The sequence below is a fragment of the Myotis daubentonii genome, chromosome 17 (genome assembly GCF_963259705.1).
Source record: "Myotis daubentonii chromosome 17, mMyoDau2.1, whole genome shotgun sequence".
Taxonomy (NCBI): Eukaryota; Metazoa; Chordata; class Mammalia; order Chiroptera; family Vespertilionidae; genus Myotis; species Myotis daubentonii.
The window spans coordinates 46,092,241-46,115,586 of NC_081856.1; the positions used below are offsets into that span (position 1 = coordinate 46,092,241).

Sequence of the window (23,346 nt, forward strand, 5' to 3'; positions counted from 1 at the left end):
TTTAAAATTTAAATAATAACAATAATAAACTTTATTAAAATAGGTTAATTTATTACCTCATTATCCTATCCCCTCTTTATTTCTGTCATCAGAATCTTAGGGTATTGAATAATCAGTAAGCAATGAGTTCTATGCATTCATGGTAGTCATGACAGAGAATTTTAACAAATTTTTATAACTTCTTTCTTTTCAATGTGTCTTCTCATTCTCTTCTTTTCCATGTCCACTGCCAACAATACAAATCCCCTCACATCAATTTCTAACATAACTTTCTTCATGACCTCTTTGCTTCTAGGCTCCTTTTATTTCAACTAATTGTAAACATCACAGAAAGAATGATCTTCCTGGCATATCTTTTCTATATTTACATTCTCCTTTCAAAAAGGCCAAGGCTCAACCTCATATCTAATTGCCAAATCTCCACTTACAAGACAAATTCCAATGTGGGATTCAAGGCTGTTCTCCATAGAACATCATTCGATATATAAAACATGCACAACATATAATTCTGTATGATTCACAATAGTGAAAAATAAACCAATTCATTCAAGAAACATCTTTGAGTGTTTACTGTGTGTCAGAAACTTGGGATGTATTGGTGAACAGGATATAATCACAAGTTGGAAGCTCACGGGCTAGAAGGGGGACACTCATCTGTAAATAAATAAGGGAATAACCTGATTGGGCACTAGAGCTTAATCGGTGAGTATACTGAAGTTACAAATAATAGACTATCAAATCTGAGGGGGAAGGGAAGCCAATAGGGTCAGGGAGTATGTATATACCACATTTTGTTTATCCATTTATTTGTTGATGGATACTTGGGTTGTTTTCACCTTTTAACCATGTGAGTAGTTCTGCTGTGAATATGTATGTACAAGTATTTGAGTACCTGTTTTCAACTCTTTTCATACATACCTAGCAGTGAAATCGCTGGATCACATGGTCATTTTGTTTAACTTTTTGAAGATCTGCCAAACTGCTTTCCACAGTAACTGTACTAGCAATATACAGGGGTTCCAATTTCTTGACATCCTTGCCAACTTTAAAAAAAATTATAGCCATCCCCATTGTGGTTTTGATTTACCATTCTCTAATGATTAAAGATGTTTATCTTTTCACGTACTTATGAGCCATTTGTGCATCTTCTTGGGAGAAATGCCTATTCAAGTCCCTTTGCTCGTTTTTAATTGGGTGATTTATCTTTTTGTTGTTCAGTTGTAAGAATTCTTTTTTTTTTTAATATATTTTATTGATTTTTTACAGAGAGGAAGGGAGAGAGATAAAGAGTTAGAAACATCGATGAGAGAGAAACATCGATCAGCTGCCTCCTGCACATCTCCCACTGGGGATGTGCCCGCAACCCAGGCACATGCCCTTGACCGGAATCGAACCTGGGACCCTCCAGTCCCCAGGTCGACGCTCTATCCACTGAGCCAAACCGGCTTTGGCAGAATTCTTTATATTATATTCTAGAGAGTAGACCCTTATCAAATTCATAATTTGCAAATATTTTCTCGCATCATATAGATTTCCTTTTACTCTCTTTAGTGTCATTTGATGCACTAAAGTTTTTAATTCTTTTAAAGTTCAATTTATTCTTTTTGTTGTGTCATATCTAATTGCCAAATCCTAGGTAATGATTTGCCCATGTTTTCTTCTAAGAGTTTCATGGTTTCCACTCTTATATTTAGACCTTGATCCATTTTGTGCCCATTTTTGCTTATGGTATGCAGTAAGGGTCCAATTTCATTCTTTTGCATATAGATGTCCAGTTATCCCGGCACCATTTATATGAAGAAATGATTCTTTCCCTCATTGAATGGCCTTGGCACTCTTGTTGAAAATCAATTCATTATGTGTATAAAGGCTTATTTCTGGACTCTTAATTATATTCCATTGGGTCTATATGTTTATTCTTATACCATTACCACAGTTTTGATTACTATTATTTTGTAGTAAGTTTTTTTTAATTTAAATTCTTTATTGTTTAAAGTATTACATGAGTTTCCCCCATTGACCTCTCCCACCCCCCAGCACATGCCCTTCCCTCCTACTGTCTGTGTCTATTGGTTATGCTCATATGCACGCATATAAGTCCTTTGGCTGATCTCTTACCCCTTTGCCCCCCGCCTTCCCTCATAGGTTGGACAGTCTTTTCGATGCTTTTATGTATGTCTCTGGTTCTATTTTTGTTCATCATATTCCAAAATGAGTGAAATCATGTGATATTTATCTTTCTCTGGCTGGCTTATTTCATTTAGCATAATGCTCTCCAGTTTCATCCATGCTGTTGCAAATGGTAAGAATTCCTCCTTGTCGAACCGGTTTGGCTCAGTGGATAGAGCGTCGGCCTGTGGACTGAAGGGTCCCAGGTTCGATTCCGGTCAGGGACATGTACCTTGGTTGTGGGCACATCCCCAGTGGGGGGCATGCAGGAGGCAGCTGATCAATCTCTCATCGATGTTTCTAGCTCTCTATCCCTCTCCCTTCTTCTCTGTGGAAAATCAATAAAACATATATATAAAGAATTCCTTTTTTACAGCAGCATAGTATTCCTTGTATAGATGTACCACAGTTTTCTAATCCACTCATCTGCTGATGGGCACTGTAGTAAGTTTTTTGTTTTTTTAAAATATATTTTATTGATTTTTTACAGAGAGGAATAGAGAGTTAGAAACATCGATGAGAGAGAAACATCAATCAGCTGCCTCCTGCATGCCCCCTACTGGGGATGTGCCCGCAACGAAGGTACCTGCCCTTGACCGGAATCGAACCTGGGACCCTTCAGTCCACAGGCCGACGTTCTATCCACTGAGCCACGCCGGTCAGGGCTGTAGTAAGTTTTTAAATCAAGAGTGATTTAACAAAATCTCTAAATTTGTTCTTTCCAAGATTGTTTGGCTATTTGGGGCCCCTTGATTGCCATATGCATTTGAGAATCAGAATTTCCATTTCTGGAGAGAGAAAAAAAGAGAGAGGCTGTTAGAATTTTGGTATAGATTGCATTGATTCTGTAGATCACTTTGGGTAATATTGTCATCTTAACAACATTAAGTCTTCCAATCCACAAACATGGAATGCCTTTTATTTTTCTAAGTATTCTTTAATTTTTTCCAGCAATATTTTATAGTTTTCAGTATACAAGCCTTTCATTCCTTAAAGTTATTCTTTAGCTATTTTATTCTTTTGGATGATATTGTATCTGTATGTAGATTTTTTTCCCCATTTTTTTCCCCTACCCTCAGCCCACTTTCCTCCCAACTCCTGTATGTAGATTTTTAAAAAAATCCTCACCTGAGGATATGTTTTTATTGATTGATTGAGAGAGAGAGAGACAGAAACATCAATGTGAGAGGGAAACATCAAACCTGCAACCTTTGGGTGTACAGGATGACGCTCTAACCAATTGAGCCACCCAGCTAGGGATATGCAGGCTTTTAGAAGCCATACTGATCTTGGCCAGTACGGCTCTGTGGTTGAGCGTGGACCCATGCAACAAGAGGTCAAGGATTTGGATGTAAGAGTAGGAGGAACATCTCCTCAGGGGAAGAGAATCATTCTTTCCCGGATTGCAAGCAAAGAGGAAGATGAGTGAAGCCATAGAGAAATCCTGGGTGCCTGGCTGGTATGGCTCAGTTGGTTGAATGTCATCCCATGCACCAGGAGGTCGCTGGCTTGGTCCTTGGTCAGGGCACATTCCCGGGTTGTGGGCTTGATCCCCTTTCGGGGGCGTGCAGGGGGCAGTCGACTGATGTTTCTCTATCATTGATGTTCCTATCTCTGTCTTCTCCCTCTCCCTTTCTCTCTCTAAAAATCAATTTTTAAAAAAAAAAGCCATATTGAGGGGTCATAGGCAAAGCAGAGCAAACCAGGTAAACAAGGTCACAATGATGTGAAATACCCCTGTATTAAAGAAACCATATCTAGCTGGGAATGGCTGAATCATCAAAGTGGTGTGGTAGGCATCAGGTGAAAGAGTGAGCAAGAGGTGAGTTTGGGGCCCTCCATACTACGAGAAGTGATGGACAGTCAATCAAGGATTCGGGACTCTCCTAGAAATCTAGTTAATACCTGCTCTCTTTTTTGACCTCCCATACATCTTTTTGCCCTCTTTATCACAGCTGATGATCTCATTGAGACAATAGAAACCATCCAAAAGGAACTCCCTCATTTTCAAATCATTAATCCCATCTGCATGTGCACCCATGGACTCCTTTTGACCCTGGTTACCAGGGAGAAGGTGTTCTTTCTAGCAAAGGTCACGTTCTACTTGGCTACCAGGTACCCCTCCCATCTAGTCAATACTTCTCCGCCTCAGATAACCCCCCATTTCCCTTAATCACCACTGTTTCTCTTTCTATTGTTTCATTCCCATCATCTCCATGCAGTTACCCCCACCACCACCTTAAAAACACTTCCTTAACCTCATGTTCCCCTCCAACAACCACCTCATTTCTCTGCTCTACGAAACAAAAGTTCTTAAAAGAGTTGTTTATACAGGTTTTTCTCTATTCCTCAACTCTTATTAATCTTTAAAAAATTTACTTTTTTAATTGGTAAAACACATGGAAATAGAGAACCTGTATTTCTGTAGCATAGCCATCAAACTCCCCTCCCTGGGACAACAACTATACTCAGTTTCTTGCATAATTCTTTCATAGAAAGTCTATAAATTAAAATATAAATATAGTATATATCTACAACACAAAGAGTGAACACTAATGTAAGCTATGGACTTTAGTTAATAATAATGTACTAATACTGGTTCATCAAATGTAATAAAGGTACCACATCAATAGAAGATATTAATAATAGGAAATATATGGGAACTCTGTATTATCTGCTCAATTTCTTGTACAATCAAAACTACTCTAAAAAATAGTCTATTAATTTAAAAAAAAGCTATCACACCCTACTCTTAGGTCAAAAAGAAAGTCAAAGCTAAGAAAATCAGACTATGTAAAAAGTACCAAGAATAAAAGCATTACATTTGTATATCAGTTTACACTTAAAGGAGAGCTTAGGGGAAATTCGGTAGACATAAATATATCCTCCTATATAATAAAAGGCTAATATGCAAATTGACTGAACAATGGAATGACTGGTTGCTATGATGCGCACTGACCACCAGGGGGCAGACTCTCAATGCAGGCTCACGGTTGGCAAGCGCAGTGGCAGTGGTAGGAGAGGCTCCGCTAAGGATCTCTGACTGCCAGCTTAGGCCCGCTCTCAGTCAGACATCCCCCAAGGGCTCCCGGTGTTATGCCCAGATTTCAAGATCCCCCAAAGATCCATCAGGGAGCACCGAGTCCGATGCAAAAGCATAGAGTCTTTATTCATGCCCGGGCTTGGTCCCTCTGCCTCCTTTACCGGCACAGCGGTAGGATGAGAGAGAGCGCCCCGTCCCAAGAGAACAAAGAATTTATAGGGCTTGGGATCGGGGGGTGGGGGCACACTCGGACCACTGATTTGGTCGATTCCAGTTGGTTGAGTGAGGGCCGGGGGCTAGTGACACAAGGGCAGGGTGCAGCTAGGGTCTGGTTACACAAAGACGGGGTGGGGGGGGGGTGGCTAGCATACTTTTGGCCTTGGGCTAGTTTCCCTTGCTTTCCCATTGGCTGAGATAAGGGCAGGCTGAGAAACTGATATATTCTGTGGCTTTTTCTTGGAGGAGGGGTTAGGGACACAGCTATCAGTCCCGTTCTGTCCTTTCACCGGACTACGCAGGCCAGGCTGAGGGATCACCCCTGAATGCACGAATTTCGTGCACCGGGCCTCTAGTATAGTAATAAATAAGAATTAGAAAAAGAATAGTTTAAAGAAAGCAGAAGGAAAAAGTTAGTAAATCCCAAAGGAGAAACTAAAGAATCAGAAAATAGAAAAATCCTGGAAATAATAAGTATGAATTCAAGAACTGATTCTTTGAAAAAACAAGACAAAACAAACAAACAAAAAAACAAATAGTAAAGGAATAAATTGCTAGTTAACAGAGGAAACTGGCTAGCTGAGGAAGGGTGTGTATGAGATTTACTTAAAAAAAGTAAAACTCACCCGGCTGGCGTGGCTCAGTGGTTGCACTAGGAGGTCAGGGTTTGATTCCCAGTCAGGGCACATGCCCAGATTGTGGGTTCGACCCCCAATGTGGGGTGTGCAGAAGGCAGCCAATCAATGATTCTCTCTCATCATTGATGTTTCTCTCTCCCTTCCTCTCTGAAATCAATAAACATATATTTAAAATAAGTAATTTATTGTTAAATATTCCAGACATACCAAAAGACACATCTGTGAAACCACCACCAACCTAAAGAAGAAAACATTACCAAAGCATTTTAAGCCCCTGTGCACCTTTTGATTAAATCTCTCCAGTTCACCACTATCTTTAAATTATAGTGTTTACCATCCTAATGCATTTCTTTTATAATTTTATAACATACCAGGGGCCCGGTGCACGAAATTCGTGCACTGGGTGGCAGGGGGGAGTGTCCCTCAGCCCAGCCTGCCCCCTCTCACATACTGGGAGCCCTCAGGCGTTGACCCCCATCACCCTCCAATCGCAGGATCGGCCCCTTGCCCAGGCCTGACGCCTCTGGCTGAGGTGTCCGGCCGGGGCAGCGGGGACCCACAGCTGCAGCGGCCCCATGATCGTGGGCTTCGCTTTAGGCCCAGGCAAGGGACCCCTAGCTCCCGGGACTGCCAGCTTTGACCGTGCCCAGCTCCCATCGCTGGCTCCACCCCTACTTCCTGCTATCACTGGCCAGGGCGGAAAAGGCACCTGATTCTCCCATCATGGCTGGGGGGCAGGGCAAAGGCGGTGGGGCCGCCTTTTGCCCTGTCCCCCAGCTCTTAGCTCCCCCCTGGGTTTCTGATCACTGTCAGTGGCAGGGGGCTTCTTCCTGCTTTCCCTTTCTCCTCCCTGCATTGTGCCTACATATGCAAATTAGCCGCCATCTTGTTGGCAGTTAACTGCCAATCTTAGTTGGCAGTTAATTTGCATATAGCCCTGATTAGCCAATGAAAAGGGTAGTTCGTACGCCAATTACCATTTTTCTGTTTTATTAGTGTTGATGATATGCCCCTAAAACGTTATATTATTTTGCATGCTTTAATTAAATTATACAGTACATATTCAACCCCTTTTACCCTGTTTTTTTTGTTTGTTTGTTTTTTAGATTATCCACGTTTGTACATATGGCATTAGTTCATTTTTCCATTGGTTTTTAGAGAGAGTGGAAGGAGAGGGATAGGGACAGAGAGAAACATCGATGTAAGAAACATCCCTTCCGTTGCCTTCCTTAGGAGCCCGACCAGGGATCCAACCTGAAACCCAGGTATGTGCCAGGTATGTGCCCTGACCTGGAATCGAACCTGCAACCTTTCCGTGTACAGGGCCACGCTCACGCTCAACCAACCTAGCCACTCCAGCCCTGCTGTTATACCATCTCTGGAATATTGCTTCAATTAATTCTCAAAAAGCCCGTGGGTTAGGTAATATACATATTTTGCTGATGAGAAAAGAAAAACCCTAACCTCTTCGTTGTGAGACGTTATTCTTCACTGATTGCCGCGTTTTCCTGCCAGCCCTGGGTATCCAGAGTCGGAAGCATTCTCCGCGGGCGCCGTGGCGAGGTAACGCGAGACGACAGGATTTGGACCACGGGAGCCACCGTACCCGCCTCTCCTCAGCCTTTCTCCGCCGCGCTGGAGAAGGCGGGGCCAGCGACTTCCGGCAGCACCGCGCTTCGGGATAGGCCAAGGTTTGCGGCGCTAGCACTCCAGACACCGGAAGTGCTGCAGTCTCTCCCTCTCCAGAGCCGCCGTCGCCGCCGAGGTAACAGAGCTGCCCCGGAAGTCCTCCGCGCGCCTCCCGTCCTCGGCAAACATGGCGGTGGACTCGGCGATGGAACTGCTATTTTTAGATACTTTTAAACACCCCAGCGCGGAGGTAAGACTTCGCTTCTTGATTCCGACTCCGCTTCGCGACTGTGGGACGCTTACAAAAAACCCTTAGGCATGCCTCGACTTTCCCTCCTGCCGGTGGCCTTCAATCCCGCACGTACACACCCCCTCCCCCCAGCTGGGTGTGGGCACCACGTCTGCGGGAGGGCATCGCTGGCCAGGACATTCCTCTGCGTTATCTTAGGCTCCTGCGTCTTTGGTTGAGTTGGCCGTTCTGCTTACTTTGCTCCCTTGGCCCCTACCCCCGTCAACGTTGGGCCTTGGGAATACCTTGGTTCTCAGGTTCAGCTCAGGCGGTGGTTGGGAGGGTCTCGGACTGCCCGCGTTTGACAGCTGTTCCCGGAGACCGAGCAGGTCAGATGGCTTCGTCATCCCTAAATCCCTGCTCCCAGGTCCTCTTTCTAACGGGACTTGGGCTGCCCAGGTGTGACACTCGTTCGGTTTAGGGTTCGCCCATTAGGACATGACATATGTGCACGGATCGGCTTTTGCGTGGAGGCTGCCTGCGGGGAGGGGATATTCAGATATTATAGTCCAGCTAGTGTAGTCGTTTTGAGAGGCGAAGGTAGGGGATTGTGGCGTAATCTTTTCGAAATGAACTGAACATTAAGAACGAACATTACTCACTTATGAAATAGACTTAATAATAGTGCCTGCCACATAAAGCTGAATCATATATCAAAAATGATTTAGATATTAAAGAGGTTGACACGTACAAGGTACACAGCAAATGCTCGGTAAAACTTAGCCAGTGTTAATATTACCCTGTGACTAGTGCTATTGTTATAATCATTGCTTTCTTATTATTATTACTGTTAACTGTTCACTTTCTCTATTTCTCAATATGATCATCTGAGGTGGGTGGACATTAAATCCATAAACAACTGTAAATGTACTTTTGCTCCACCCGTGCAGCGGTTCTCAACCTGTGGGCCGCGACCCCTTTGGCGGTCGAACCACCCTTTCACAGGGGTCGCCTAAGACCATCCTGCATATCAGATATTTACATGACGATTCATCACAGTCGCAACATGACAGTGATGAAGTAGCAACGAAAATCATTTTATGGTTGGGTCACAACATGAGGAACTGTATTTAAAGGGCCACAAGGTTGAGAACCACTGGTTAGGGCAACACAGAAGAGCAGGAGAGTGTCAGTTCTTAGCCTGTTTTGGAAAAAGTATGGGATCAGGGAGATCAACGTCATGATTTCGTCAAGACTGGCTTAGAAACCAGAAGGGAACTTGGCATAGCACCGCTGTGTTGTGTACACACAACTGTGGGACATTAGTAAACATCTAACATGGGAAGAATGCACATTAAGTCCATAGAGAAATTTTAAAAAACCTCAGAACCCGCATTTTCTTTCAGTGTAAACGTAATCATTTTAGAGAACTGTTCTTTCTTTGAAGATAGTCATGATAGTGGGTAGTGGTTGTCTCTTCATGCGTTCTGCGTTCCGGCTTTCTAATTATGTTAACAAGTGGTTTATGGGTCTATAAAAAAAGTTTGGAAACTTTAGCATGTTTTACTAACCATGAATTCATTTGTGGTCGCTCATTTCATGTGGGTCAGTTAGCTCTGTTCAGTGATTGTACTTTTCTGACTAATTACAGCGAGGGTTTAGAAAACTCATGGTGGAGGCAGTAGAGTTGGGTCAGAACCAAGCTATTATGTGTACAGAAGTAGAGAACAGTTAAAAAGGAAAGAAACAAGCATATGATGAATTAGTGTAGGAAACTCGGCGCTCACCACTTACATATTTAAGAAGCTCATGCTTCTTTACTTTTAGACAAACATTGAGGACCAGGAGAGGATAGGACCAGTTGTGCGGTAGTAAATACCGTCTTCTGGCAATGATTGGGAAAGGCTTAGTAGAGATCATATTTGATCTGAGTCTTGAAGAAGTAGAAGTTTGTGGGGGGAGATATGGAATATTGAGATGTTTGTTCTTAAGACGTTTATAATTTAAGTATTGGAGATTAGGTCCACAACATTATAACTCAAGTTAGAATGTTACAATTGCATGAAGAGACAGAGTGGGAATTCCTTGGGGTTTATCACCTTTATTTCCAAAATGCCCATCGCTTGCTGACATATTAGGACCTTAATATTTTTTAGCTCCCTTTGTTGGTTCAATTAAAGGCTATGTGATTTTAGAGGTGGGAGAGATCACTCTTCATTTGAGATTATCAGGGAAGAGTTCATCAAGGCAGTCGGCGTATGGACTTGGTCTTTGGTGAAAGATCTGTTCCACAGTTGTAGACAGGAGGGCATTCTGGAGTAGTCACTCTTCCATAGTGTATGCGGAAAGGAGCAGTACCCAGTGACACCCGAATGACAGTTCTAAGCCAGATCCTAGAAGTTGTTGAATGCTCAGCAAAGGAGTGTAAACTTTATTTTGTAGGAAATGGGTAGCTTTTAAGCAGGTAAATTATATGATTAGTAAAACATATTAGGTAGGTTAATCTATCAGTAATATCTAAAATGATTCAGAAATATTTAGAGGTGACAAATCATGATGAAAAGATTAGAGGAGTAGTGAAAGCTGGAGTTAGCAAATGGGCAGTAATCATTGTTAGCTTTTTCAAAAAAAATGTTTTTATTGATTTTTAGGTAGGAAGGAAGGGAGAGGGGGAGAGAGAGAGAAACATCAGTGATGAGAGAGAATCATTGATTGGCCCTGATTTGGAATCAAACCATAACCTCCTGGTCATAGGTTGATGCTCAGCCACTAAGCCACACTGGCTGTGCTATTTTAGTAAATTTTAATTTCATTATAGAAAAATTAAAAATTATATAAAAGCAAAAGCTTTCATAGTTTCACTTTTCTTAGTCTCAGCTATTATTAATTGAAACAATTTTTTTCCCAAGTCCTCTAGTAAATACATACAGGGTAGGGCAAAGGTAGGTTTACAGTTGCAAGTATGTGAAAGTTTGTTTTTGTATTATTTATTAATGTATTTTCTATATGAACAACTGTAAATGTACTTTTGCTCAACCCTGCATATGCTTAAATGTATGCACCCATCATCCACTTTAATGTACTGATACTGTAATATTATTTTGTGATATCTTTTGCTTAACGATGTGTAATGCATCTTTATAAATCAAGATGTACACCTATATAACATTTTAAAAGCAAGCTTCACTTTTAAACAATTAAATTTTTTTGATATTTTTTTCATTGATTTCAGAGAGGAAGGGTAAGGGAGAGCTAGAAACATCAATGATGAGAGAAATCATTGATTGGCTATCTACTGCACGCTCCCCACTGGGGACTGAGCCTGCAACCTAGGCATGTGCTCTCACCGGGAATCAACTGTTGACCTCCTGGTTCGTAGGTTGATGATCAACCACTGAGCCATGCCAGCTGGGCTTAAACATTCTTTTTTTTTTTTTTTTTGACTATGTAGTACATGTACGAGGTACAAATTCAAAAGGTACAAAAGGGTATACAGTAGCCCAGCTGATTGGAGATTTGGGATATACAAGGGAGAGGCACCTATCTAGACTTGATCTGGCTCATCTTTCAAGATAAAGTTGACATCTGAAAGGTGTGACAGAGGAGGTGGGAAGATTCTAGAGCAGCGGTTCTCAACCTGTGGGTCGCGCTCCTTTGGGGGTCGAATGACCCTTTCACAGGGGTCGCCTAAGACTATCGGAAAACACATAAATAATTACATATTATTTTTGTGATTAATCAATATGCTTTAATTATGTTCAATTTGTAACAATGAAAATACATCTTGCATATCAGATATTTACATTACAATTCATAACAGTAGCAAAATTACAGTTATGAAGGAGCAACGAAAATAATTTTATGGGTGGGGGTCACCACAACATGAGGAACTGTATTAAAAGGTCTCGGCATTAGGAAGGTTGAGAACCGCTGTTCTAGAGGGACATTTACGAGGAAATTTCCAGTTGGCAGTTGGATATAGTGGTCTGGGGCTCAGGAGGGAGGTCCTAGCTCAGGGGTGGGCAAACTTTTTGACTCGAGGGCCACAATGGGTTCTTAAACTGGACCGGAGGGCCAGAACAAAAGCATGGATGGAGTGTTGGTGTGAACTAATATAAATTCAAAGTAAACATCATTACATAAAAGGGTACGGTCTTTTTTTTTTTTTTTTAGTTTTATTCATTTCAAACTGGCCGGATCCGGCCTGCGGGCAGTAGTTTGCCCATGGCTGTCCTAGATGGAGATAATGGATTTGGAGTTGACTTTTGGCAGCAGATGAAATCTTATTTCTTGTATTTATGTTGATTATACTTAGCTATTCTGTCCTACTTTCCTCCCCTGTTTTGCCCTGTAGCCGTGATGAATTATGCTTGCAGTTACTTGACCCTTCTACATTCTTATTTGCTTTCCTTTTGTGCATACTTCTTCCTTTGCCTGGAAAGATCTTCCTTCTCTTACACTATTGTTTCCTTGAAGAATTAATTAGCTCAGGTTCTACTTCTTTGGGGAAAACTTACCCCCTTTCCCCCAAATCTGAGTTAGGTAAGTACCCCTCGGAATTTTCATAGTTTCCTGTGTGAGTCTGTATCTTAGTAAGTTATTTGTCTACCACAATAGATTGTTCCTTAATGGCAGAGGTTGTCTTGCCTTTGTATCCACAGGACCTAGTATAATTTGAGACATAATAGACATTTAATAAATGTTTAGAAATAATTATTGAATAAAAGTCATAGCATCTAATACAGAAAATTTTCTGTTTATAAACAAAATAGATTTTGAAAGGCTGTAAAAAGCTTAAGTTCATTTTTGTAGGTCCATAGTGTCTTATACCCTAACTACTACCAATACCATTCATTAATTAGTGGCAGGCAGGGTAGAGGAGGATGGAATTGATAAACTTTTGTTCTAAGCTTCTTTTGTAAAATATTAATGAGAATTTATAACCATGTCAGTAAAGGAGCTTCTGTGTACAGTCATGTTGCATAACAACATTTTGGTCAATGACGGACTGGATATATGACATTATGTCTTTGCGAGTTAAAGCATTTTAATAATAAACATATTAAAATTTCTATGCCCTATATATTTAACTGTAATCTCTGAGTTTAAATTGCAAAATTGGGATGCCATCCCTCTGTCACATATTAGGAAAGATAAACTTGAACAATATTTTGGTCTGTTGATATGCATAATATTCTTTGCAACTTCAAGAGAGACTGAAGACTCGGTCTTTCTAGATGCAAATAATGTGAACCATTCTTCTCATTATGAACTTTGACCAGTAGGTAATGATGACTGACTGAACTCCTAAGAAAAATGGATGTAAAGTAGTCCAAAAACAGTGTGAAACTTTCTTTTAAAATTATTGATTACAAGAGCTTCGTTTGTTTGATCTTATGTCAAATGATAGAAAGAAATAAGTATATACTAAATTTATGCTATCCATTTCTTTTATTATGATAAACTTAGTTTGTGTAACTTTTTCTTTTTTAAATTTCAGAGAAGGTTTGCCTCAACTATTCTGTGCCTTATTATTAGTTAGTGTGTTACATTTAAGAGATTAAGCTAATTTTAATACAGATCCACAATCCCTTATAATTCAGAAATTATAAAATGCTAGAAAAATCTGCCCTGAATTCATTTGACCATGTAATCTGATCTGAACTGACATGATGCTAGTTTGAATCTTTATTTAGTGTGAATGTTTATATATGTAACTGCAGAAATATTAATGTTTTGATGAAAAGGTACTGTCCCAGAAGCCACTGTGGGTGTTAAATAATAAGCAGTATTTGTATCATATTAGCTTTTTAAAGATCTGAAAAAAGTCAGGATTCTGCCCTAACCGGCTTGGCTCAGTGGATAGAGCGTCAGCCTGCGGACTCAAGGGTCCCAGGTTCGATTCCGGTCAAGGGCATGTACCTTGGTTGCGGGCATATCCCCAGTAGGGGGTATGCAAGAGGCAGCTGATCGATGTTTCTCTCTCATCGATGTTTCTAACTCTCTATCCCTCTCCCTTTCTCTCTGTAAAAAGTCAATAAAATATATTAAAAATAAAATAAAATAAAAAATATATTAAAAAAAAAGTCAGGATGCTAAAAGGTATCTGACTTCAGAGGTTTCCAATAAGGGATTGTAGGTCTGTATTGGCCTAAGCAAAACATCTGGGAGGAAAATACGCTGTAGAAAATGTTATTATACAAATGGAAAGATTTAACTAGGTACATTTTATCATCAGCTATTTGAAAAAATAATGATTTATATAGTATCATAAATAATATAATAGCAATGTTTTAATGATAAGGAGTTTATTTTAAGATTATTTGTGACATTCTGAATGAAACAAATTGAAGATGAATAATTTTTTTTGAAGATGAGTAAATTTTGACTTAGACAGTGTTTTACTTACAGTATGTCCTTCCCCTCCCTTTTTTAAAGCAAAGTTCTCATATAGATGTGGTTCGTTTTCCATGTGTGGTTTATATCAATGAAGTCCGAGTCATACCCCCAGGAGTAAGAGCCCATAGCAACCTGCCTGACAATAGAGCATACGGGTAAGTCAGCTTTCCTTTTAAAAGTATTTTTGACTAAAGGTTTTCCTAGTAATATTTTTTTTTGGTAATTTATGTATTTTTTTAAAAAATTATTGAATTTACTGGGGTGACATTGGTTAAAAAAATTATATAGATTCCAGTAGAAACATTCTTTTTTTTTCTCAAGGAAAGAAAATTAATGTTTTATTATAAGTTTTAGAAAAATGAGAGGGGGAAACTTCCTAACTCATTTTATTAGGCTGGTATCACCTTAAGCCAGATAAAGACAGCATAAGGAAAGGTAACTATAAGTCCATTTTACTTATGAACAATATGTAAAAATCTTAAACAACATCCTATCTAATAAAGAGGGAATATGCTAATTGACTGCCCAGCCCTCAAAAATGGCAGCACCAACAGCCAATAAGGAGGGAATATGCTTATTGACTGCCACGCCCTCAAAGATGGCAGCGCCCACGCCACAAGATGGCCAACAGGGGAGGGCAGTTGTGGGCGATCAAGCTGGCAGGGAAGGGCAGTTAGGGGTGACCAGGCCAGCAGGGAAAGGCAGTTGGGGGCGACCAGGCCAGCAGGGGAGGGCAGTTGGGAGCAATTGGGCCAGCAGGGGAGGGCAGTTGGGGGTGATCGGTCCGGCAGGATGGTGGTTAGGGGGTGATCGGGCTTGCAGGCAGAAGCCGTTAGGGGCAATCAGGCAGGTGAGCAGTTGGGAGCCAGCAGTCCTGGATTGTGATAGGGATGTCCGAATGCCAGTTTAGGCCCGATCCCCTGAGGGGTCCCAGATTGGAGAGGGTGCAGGCTGGGCTGAGGGACACTCCCTTCCCCCAGTGCACAAATTTCGTGCACTGGGCCTCTAGTATACATAGCTAAATCCATCAGTATGCTACAAATATTGGATCAAGTAAGGATGATTTATTTAGCTTCAGGGATTCTGTCAATGTAACTCACTGTATTGACTAAATAGAACTCTTTAATAGTGATCTTAATAAATGCAGCAAAAGCTTTTGATAAATTTCAACATTTATTAATGATTATAAAACTTCTGCATGCTCAGCTTCTGCCAGTAGAGTTATATGCTTCCGAAGCCTCAGTTGTGTTTGTTCCCAAAGCTCTTCATACCAATTGTCTTTGCTATTTGAATTATGTAATTTAGTTAAATGTTATATAAACAAAAGCATTTTAATTGTGAAGAAGAACTGTTGCTCTGAAAGTTCAATTTAACGTTTTAGAAACACTTGTTAAAGACAAGTCAATAATAAATTTTACTATAAGATCTTTGTATTCCTTGTCATAGTTAAAAGCAAAGGTCTTGGTCCTATATCAAAGGAAGCATATTTTTAGTATATGTGCCGCCGAAGCGAGCACAAGGAAGCATATTTTTAAATGCAAAATTTTAAGATAATATTTTATAAGTAAAAATATCAATAAAATAAATCCTAAATCTTTATGTTGCATTGTAAATTGACTCTAGGTTTTCTGTGTAATTCATATATCATTATAAACTTAAAAAGAGTAATTACTTGGCCTAAGTATTAGTTTAAAATTTTTCTTCTTCATTCATTTTCCTTTAAATTAGCGGAAATAGGTTTATAGTAATTTCCCAAAATATTCTAGGGTGGCATAATGTAGTAGATGAAGTATTTTTAATCTTTTTCCTTGAAAATAAATAAGAATTAGTCTGAATATTTAGAAATATATTTTTATTATGTAATTACACTTTTTAATACTATTTTAATAATAATCAGTTTTCCTGACTTATTGACAATCTTCTTAGCCTGGTACATATGTCTTTTTAAAAATATGTAGCTTCACATTAGCCATTAGTTGTACTTAGCAAGTTGTTATTTGAAGCTTCTCTTTTTTTAGGCTCTGTTGGAAATAAAATCCAACACATGGTCACTAACATGGAGTTGCTGATAATTTTATAACAACCGATATAAAACAGGAATTTGATCTTTGTAATATGAATATTCATCTTTTGATTTTAATTACATGGAGATCTAAACTAAATTTTGGTTGTGGAAGCATGATATATATATAATAAATATAACTGTGTGGATTTTTAGCATATAGCCTACATATTAAACTTATATATCAATACCACATTTCATTATGTGCATGCTGTGATAGCTCATTTTCTCTTATGTGGAATTAAATCAGCTACTTAGTGGTAAGTGTTATGGTACAGATTCAAAGTTAAGGACTCATTTTTTCATAATTGTGATATAAAATCTTCACATATTTTCAGGTCTTTCAAAAGTAAAACAAATGCAAAACAAAGCAAGAATGTTTACTGTTTAAGCTGAGAAATCATTATGATTGACTCTTTTTTTCCATGTTTAAGGAAATAAAAATTAATGTTTTTTATAATTTCTTTTCTTCCTACTTTTCCTATAAAGGGAGAATTTGTAGAAGGGAAAGGAGTAATGATAGTGTATCCTGCAGTCTAATTGTATTGCTTTTGGTTAAGAACGGTCTATTAGTTATCTATTGCTGCATAACAAATTAAATGAGTTTAGCAGCCTAAAACAGTAAAACATTTATTATCTCACTATTTCTGAGGGTCAGGAATCTGGAAGTAGCATAGTTGGCTCCAGTTTCCTCTTGAGGTTATGGTTAAGCTATGGGCCTGGCTGCAGAGTCCAGAGATTTGACGAGGGCTGGAGAATTTGTTTTGAACTCTCCTGTTGGCAGGAGATTTCAGTTCCTGGCCAGGAGATCGTCTCTTTGAGGTGCTCATGTCAAAGATGGAGTCCTCAAGAGTTATTTAAATCTTAGGAATATTATATCTTAATTCTAGAATTGATCTTAAATTTGTAATTACTTTTTTTTGGTTATAATTTGAACTGTTTATTGCAAAGGCTGACATTTTCAACTTTGTTTTATTCACAGGGAGACATCTCCGCACACGTTTCAGTTAGACTTATTCTTTAACAACGTAAGCAAACCCAGCGCCCCTGTTTTCGATAGATTGGGAAGGTATGTACCTACTGGGTTATTTCACCAGAAACTCATGAATTAGTAAGCAAGCTTCTTCGTTTTTTAGATAGACGAAGGATATATTTGGTGGTAACTCCAGACCCCAGGGTTTAATTTTATCAGTTGGCAATATTAAAGAAGTGACATGCTCCTAAAAAGATGTTGAGTTTATTTACAAAATAAAATTTTAACTGTATGAAACATTAGCCATCTTTTGTTTGCTTTTTATGGGTGTATTCATTTCTTATACATATCATGATTTGATAATAACCTAATTTGGAAAAGATTGCCTTTTGATTCTTATTAAACTATGTAAGTATATTGAAAGCTAATGTTTTGTCTGTTTTTTATATCACACTACTGCATAATTTAAAATTCCAATGAGAATTTTGTTAATAGGTAATTCCTTTTTGGATTATTTAATACATGTAGGTATTATTAAAACTAGTTGCTTTGATTTCTGAAAATAATTGACCATTAAATGGGTTTACTTAGAATTCATTTATAAAATAAAAAATTTAAAAGGCAGGAAAAAAGGAAACATTTCTATGTTTATCAGGAATTAACAGTTTTTTTAGACTTAGTCTTTCATTGATTATTAAATTATATTGGTAATTTAACCTTTTAATGATGAGAAGCTAGATAATCTGAAGCAGCTAATTTTTAATATTGTAGAATGTTTTTCTTATGTCAGTATCTATTTGATAAAAATAGGTGCCTTTTTAAATTTTGGTCCCAGTATAGTAAATTTTTTGAAGACTATAATGCTATGGTTCTTTACTCTGGCTGTACATTAGAATTGCTTGGGGGATTTTTAAAAAATACTGATACCTATACTCACCCCAAATCAATTATATTAGAAATCTCTACAGGGTTCGATTTATACTTAAACACACACACACAAAACTCTTTGGGGGGAGTAAATAAAACCCAAACTTTGTAGTTTATTAAATTAAAATTTAGCATGGTTTTATTAAAATATATATGAAACTAGGAAGACTTCTTCATGAACTGTAACGTTCAGTATTCGAGCCTATATATTTATTCCTACTCTTTTGGCAGCCTGGAATATGATGAGAATACGTCTATCATCTTTAGACCCAACTCAAAGGTAATTGTGGAAATAATTTTTCAATTTGTTACTGTTTGTTTTCACCTCCATTCAGAGTTTTTGGTCCAAGTAAACCAGTGATGCAGATTGTCAGCTTATTTGCGGGATATCATCATTACTTTCCTCTTGTATCCAGAAACTATTTTAAAATGGAACAAAGACATTGTAATGTCATTCTTGACCTATAAAGCTCTTTTTTCTCCTAATTTTATATTTGAGTCAGGAAGAGGTCAGTGTCTGTGCTTTCCTTCTTATATTTAGGTGGGCAAGTTCAGAAGATGATAAATAGGTCATCTTATTTGCAGAATAAAAATATTAAACACTATTGTGCCTTAGTTAAGGTTTCCTAAAAAATACATATTTCATATTTCTTCCTTTCATATCAAAAGTATGCCTTTTTTCTTGATATACCAAATGCCATTCTAGAAGCATCTAGATCCGAATCATGGAAGATCTTAAATGCAACAATAATTGTGCTCTAGTTTGAAATTACTCAGCACACTGTTTTTGGTGGGGTATGGGTGTTTAATCCTCTGAGCCCTGTTTGGACTAAAAATTTCCTTCCTTATTTCTTTATCTTCCTTCTAATTGGATTTCTGTTTAGAGTCTGTTAATCCGTGGGCATAGTCTTTAAGCCTTTTTTCTTGTTCTCAGTTTCCCTTTACTGGAGTTTGCTAGAGTTAGCCAGGAGAATAATAATTTGTTCCTTATTGTACCTCTAGAAGGGGTTATATTATCACTTATTACTTCATCTTTACCTAACATGGTAGAGTGTAACGGGAACTCAGAAGTCATGGGCTAGTCCAGGTTTTTCTACTAACACTCTGATTTTCTTATTTGTTGATAATATTTGCTCTGACTACCTCTCATAGTTATTGTGAATATAGAGGAATTAATGTAGATAAGTTCTGGAAAAAATTGTCATTTTTATTTTATAAGAGTATTGAAGATTAATGTCATTGATAAAGTCTTTGATCATTTTAGGAGAAAGTTTTGCATATTAATGTATTTTAAATAAAAGATGTAACATATATAAATATATGTCCTCCCTCAATTTATAGTCTTCAAATCTTTGGTAATCATTCACCCCATTTGACATTTGTGAGCAGATTAGTGACACATACACCTTGGTGTCATGTCATGTGTCACGCTGTAGGACTTTGTTGTCTAACGAATAATCCCATCCACCCACAGAGCAAAAACAATTCGTTTAATGCTTTGTAAGTACAACATGGCTACATAAAATATTACCTGCATGTTTGAGTTGGGCATGTAAAAAGAATGCTATACAATATTATGGACTTTATAAATGTTGAGGCTGAGCACAATTTATACTTTTGTGCACCTCCATGACCCCTGTAACTATTGGAATTTAATTAATTAATTGGCAGTAACTCCCACTTAATTTCACTCTCATTTCTAATCCCTTAGTTAGGAATCTGTTACGCTTTTTGAACAGGATTCACATATGGTGTGGGACTGGTGATGTCCTTGAGACAGGGTTAGAGATGGTAACTCTAGAGGACCATATAAAAGCTGTGCCTCTGGATGAATTTTCACCAATATTGACCTTCGCATTTTCAGCATACTTTTAAGGACTTTAGTTGAACCACAAAGTAATTTGATATCAGTTTACTTCTAGCATATTAAAACATTAATTTGAAAGATATTTTCCCCTAACAAATCAGGTGAATACTGATGGTTTGGTGCTAAGAGGCTGGTATAATTGTCTGACACTGGCAATATATGGATCAGTGGATAGAGTGATAAGTCATGACAGAGACTCTCCACCACCACCACCTCCACCTCCACCACCTCCTCAACCACAACCAAGTTTGAAAAAGAATCCAAAACATGGTGAGAACTTTAAACTTGCTTTTGTCAGTGACATTTATGTTGATTATAGCAGGAAAAAGGTAATACAAAGAGCTCTTCTATCTTTTGAACGTTGCTTGGGACTTGACAAGGTATTTATCAGTTTCCCATTCTTTCCTATAAGAGTTTCTTTTTATATTGGTTACATTTTATTTTCTTCCTCTCCTTTCCTACAATGCTTCTAAAAATTATTTTTTAAAATGTAAATATGTAAATGATAATATAATCAAGTGGTTATTCATAGTTTACTGTAAAAATTATCTCTAAAAGAATTGAAGAAGCCTGGCCGGTGTTGCTCAGTGGTTGAGCCAGAAGGTCATGATTCGATTCCTGGTCAGGGCACATGCCTGGGTTCCAGGCTTGATCCCCAGTAGATGGTGTGCAGGAGGCAGCTGATCAATGATGTTTCTCTCTCATTGATGTTTCTGCCTTTCTATCCCTCTCCCTTCCTTGCTCTAAAATCAATAAAAACATTAAAAAAAAAAAGAATTGAACAATAGGCAATAAATTTGGTATATATTTTTGGGATATTCATTTTAAAAAATAATTTTTTATTTTTCAATTACAGTTGTCATGTAATATTATTAGTTTCAGGTGTATAAGCCAGTGATTTATTTATATAACCCACAAAGTGATCACCCTAATTAATCTTGTACCCATCTGACACTATACATAGTTAATTCAATACTATTGACCATATTCTCTATGTTGTACTTTATATATATCCCCATGATTATTCTGCAACTGCCAGTTTGTGCTTCTTTTTTTTTTAAGCTGCTTATTTTTCCAGAACCAGAATCCAATCAAGCATTTGGTTGTCTTTTAAGTTTTTGGAAACATAGAACAATCATCCCTGACCCTTTTTTTTTTTTTTTTATTTCAGAGAGGGAGGGAGGGAAGGAGCGAGGGAGGGGAGGAGAGAGAGAGAGAGAGAGAAAGAGAAACATCAATGATGAGAGAGAATCACTGATTGGCTGCCTCCTGCATGCCCCCTACTGGGGGGGATTGAGCCTGCAACCCAGGCATGTGCCCTTGGCCGAATCGAACCCGGGACCCTTCAGTCCGCAGGCCGACTCTCTATCCATTGAGCCAAACTGACTAGGGCCAGATTGTACTTCTTAATCCCTTCACCTTTTTCACCCATCTCTGCAGTTCTCCTCCCATCTGGCAAAAGTAAAAATGTTCTCTGTATCTGAGTCTACTTGTTTGTTTTATTTTTTAGATTCCACATATAACTGAAACCAAATGGCATTTGTCTTTCTCTGTCGGACTTATTTCACTCAGCACAGTACGCAGGTGCATCTGTTTTGTTGCAGATAGCAAGATTTTATTGTTTCTTGTGGCTGAGTCATATTCCATTATATGTACCCTTCATCCTCTTTGTTGAATGTATTAATAGATCATTCTTTTTTTTATATATGTTTTATTAATTTTTTTACAGAGAGGAAGGGAGAGGGATAGAGAGTTAGAAACATCGATGAGAGAGAAGCATCGATCAGCTGCCTTCTGCACACTCCCTACTGGGTATGTCCCAGCAACCAAGGTACATGCCCTTGACCAGAATCGAACCCGGGACCCTTCAGTCCACAGGCTGACGCTCTATCCACTGAGCCAAACCGGTTAGGGCTGTATGAATGTATTATAGTCTAGTTAACCAGTCAGTTATTGAAGGATATTTAGGCAGTTTCCAGTTTTTGATTGTTGCACATAAAGCTGGTGTGAACATTCATGTACACCTTCCTGCAGAAAAATAAGTTAATTTCTCTGGGATAATGTCCAAGAGTATACACATTATATTTTGGTATGTGGAAAGTCAGAAACTCTAACTTTCATTAATATAAATTAGCAAAATTTCTATTTGACATCAGGACAGAAAAGTTGATCAATAAATCCTGAAGATGAAAAACTCAAATCATGAGTAGTATTTTTGTCATGCATTCATTTCTCTATACTTCAATCACTTGAAAGTTCTTTTTCTGTCTCTAATAAAACTCTAGCTGATGGGGAGAAAGAAGATCAGTTTAATGGAAGCCCTCCAAGACCACAGCCAAGGGGACCAAGAACTCCACCAGGACCCCCTCCACCCGATGATGATGAAGATGATCCTATGCCTTTGCCAGGTACAAATAAAATCAGTGCTAGTTTTTTTTTAACCCTCTTGATTAATGTTAATAGTGCTTTTTGATTAAAGAAAAGAAATTAGATGCTAGTAATAAAATCTTGATGAATGGTCCTCCCCCTTTCTTATTGTGTATAATTCTTTATATTTTTTTGTTGGCATATGAACTTTTAAAAAAAAAATCAGTTAATTCATTTAAAGCTGTCACAACATTGCTTTGAAAATAAAGTGTTAATGTGTTATAGTGGTATGCACAGAAGAGTACCAGTAAAAATAAGGACTATATAGTAGAAGAAATGAAAGTCTTCATATTTAATAGATAAGAGGAAAAGAAATAGTTTATGGTGTTAGAACATAAAATATTATACTTGATTAACTTTGTCTATATAAAGTTGTATAGCATATACTCTTAATATTTTTTAAAAACAAGCTTTTTATAAAAAGTATAAGCTAAATCATTCAAAATGTCACTAAGTAACTGCAGTTTCCAATCCTGCTGCCTCATGTTATTTAAACTATTAAAATAATCTGTGCCTTGAGGATCTGAATAGATGTTTTTGTATAAAGGACATCCAGATGTCCAATAGACATATGAAAAGATGCTCAACATTAATCACCAGGGAAATGCAAATTAAAACCACAATTAGCTATCACCTCACACCTGCCAGAGTAGCTATCATCAGTAAATCAACAAACAACAAGTGTTGGTGAGGATGTGGAGAAAAGAGAACTCTCATGCGTAGTTGATGGGAAGATAAATTAGTGCAGCCACTATGCAAAACAGTAT

The 23,346-nt window shown here is 38.3% G+C and overlaps 1 protein-coding gene and 1 long non-coding RNA gene across 4 annotated transcripts in view; one reads left to right on the plus strand and one right to left on the minus strand.

The window, feature by feature from the left end:
- Positions 1-2,755: 2,755 nt before the first annotated feature.
- Positions 2,756-7,706, minus strand: LOC132219721 (uncharacterized). The gene is made up of 3 exons (XR_009449583.1): positions 7,525-7,706; positions 6,055-6,211; positions 2,756-2,957 (listed from the first exon to the last, which is right to left on the minus strand). It is a non-coding gene; the product is annotated as an uncharacterized LOC132219721 (long non-coding RNA).
- A 108-nt stretch (positions 7,707-7,814) lies between these two features.
- VIRMA (vir like m6A methyltransferase associated) overlaps positions 7,815-23,346 on the plus strand; it is a 50,662-nt gene continuing 35,130 nt past the window's right edge. For 2 of the 3 annotated variants that reach the window (XM_059672228.1, XM_059672230.1), the window contains exons 1-6: positions 7,815-7,945; positions 14,363-14,478; positions 17,368-17,454; positions 18,517-18,565; positions 20,254-20,422; positions 22,438-22,560. In XM_059672228.1, coding sequence (XP_059528211.1) covers positions 7,883-7,945; positions 14,363-14,478; positions 17,368-17,454; positions 18,517-18,565; positions 20,254-20,422; positions 22,438-22,560 — 607 coding nt within the window. In that variant the 5' untranslated portion in view covers positions 7,815-7,882. The remainder of the gene's footprint in view (positions 7,946-14,362; positions 14,479-17,367; positions 17,455-18,516; positions 18,566-20,253; positions 20,423-22,437; positions 22,561-23,346) is intronic. The other variant, XM_059672229.1, reaches the window with a different exon arrangement.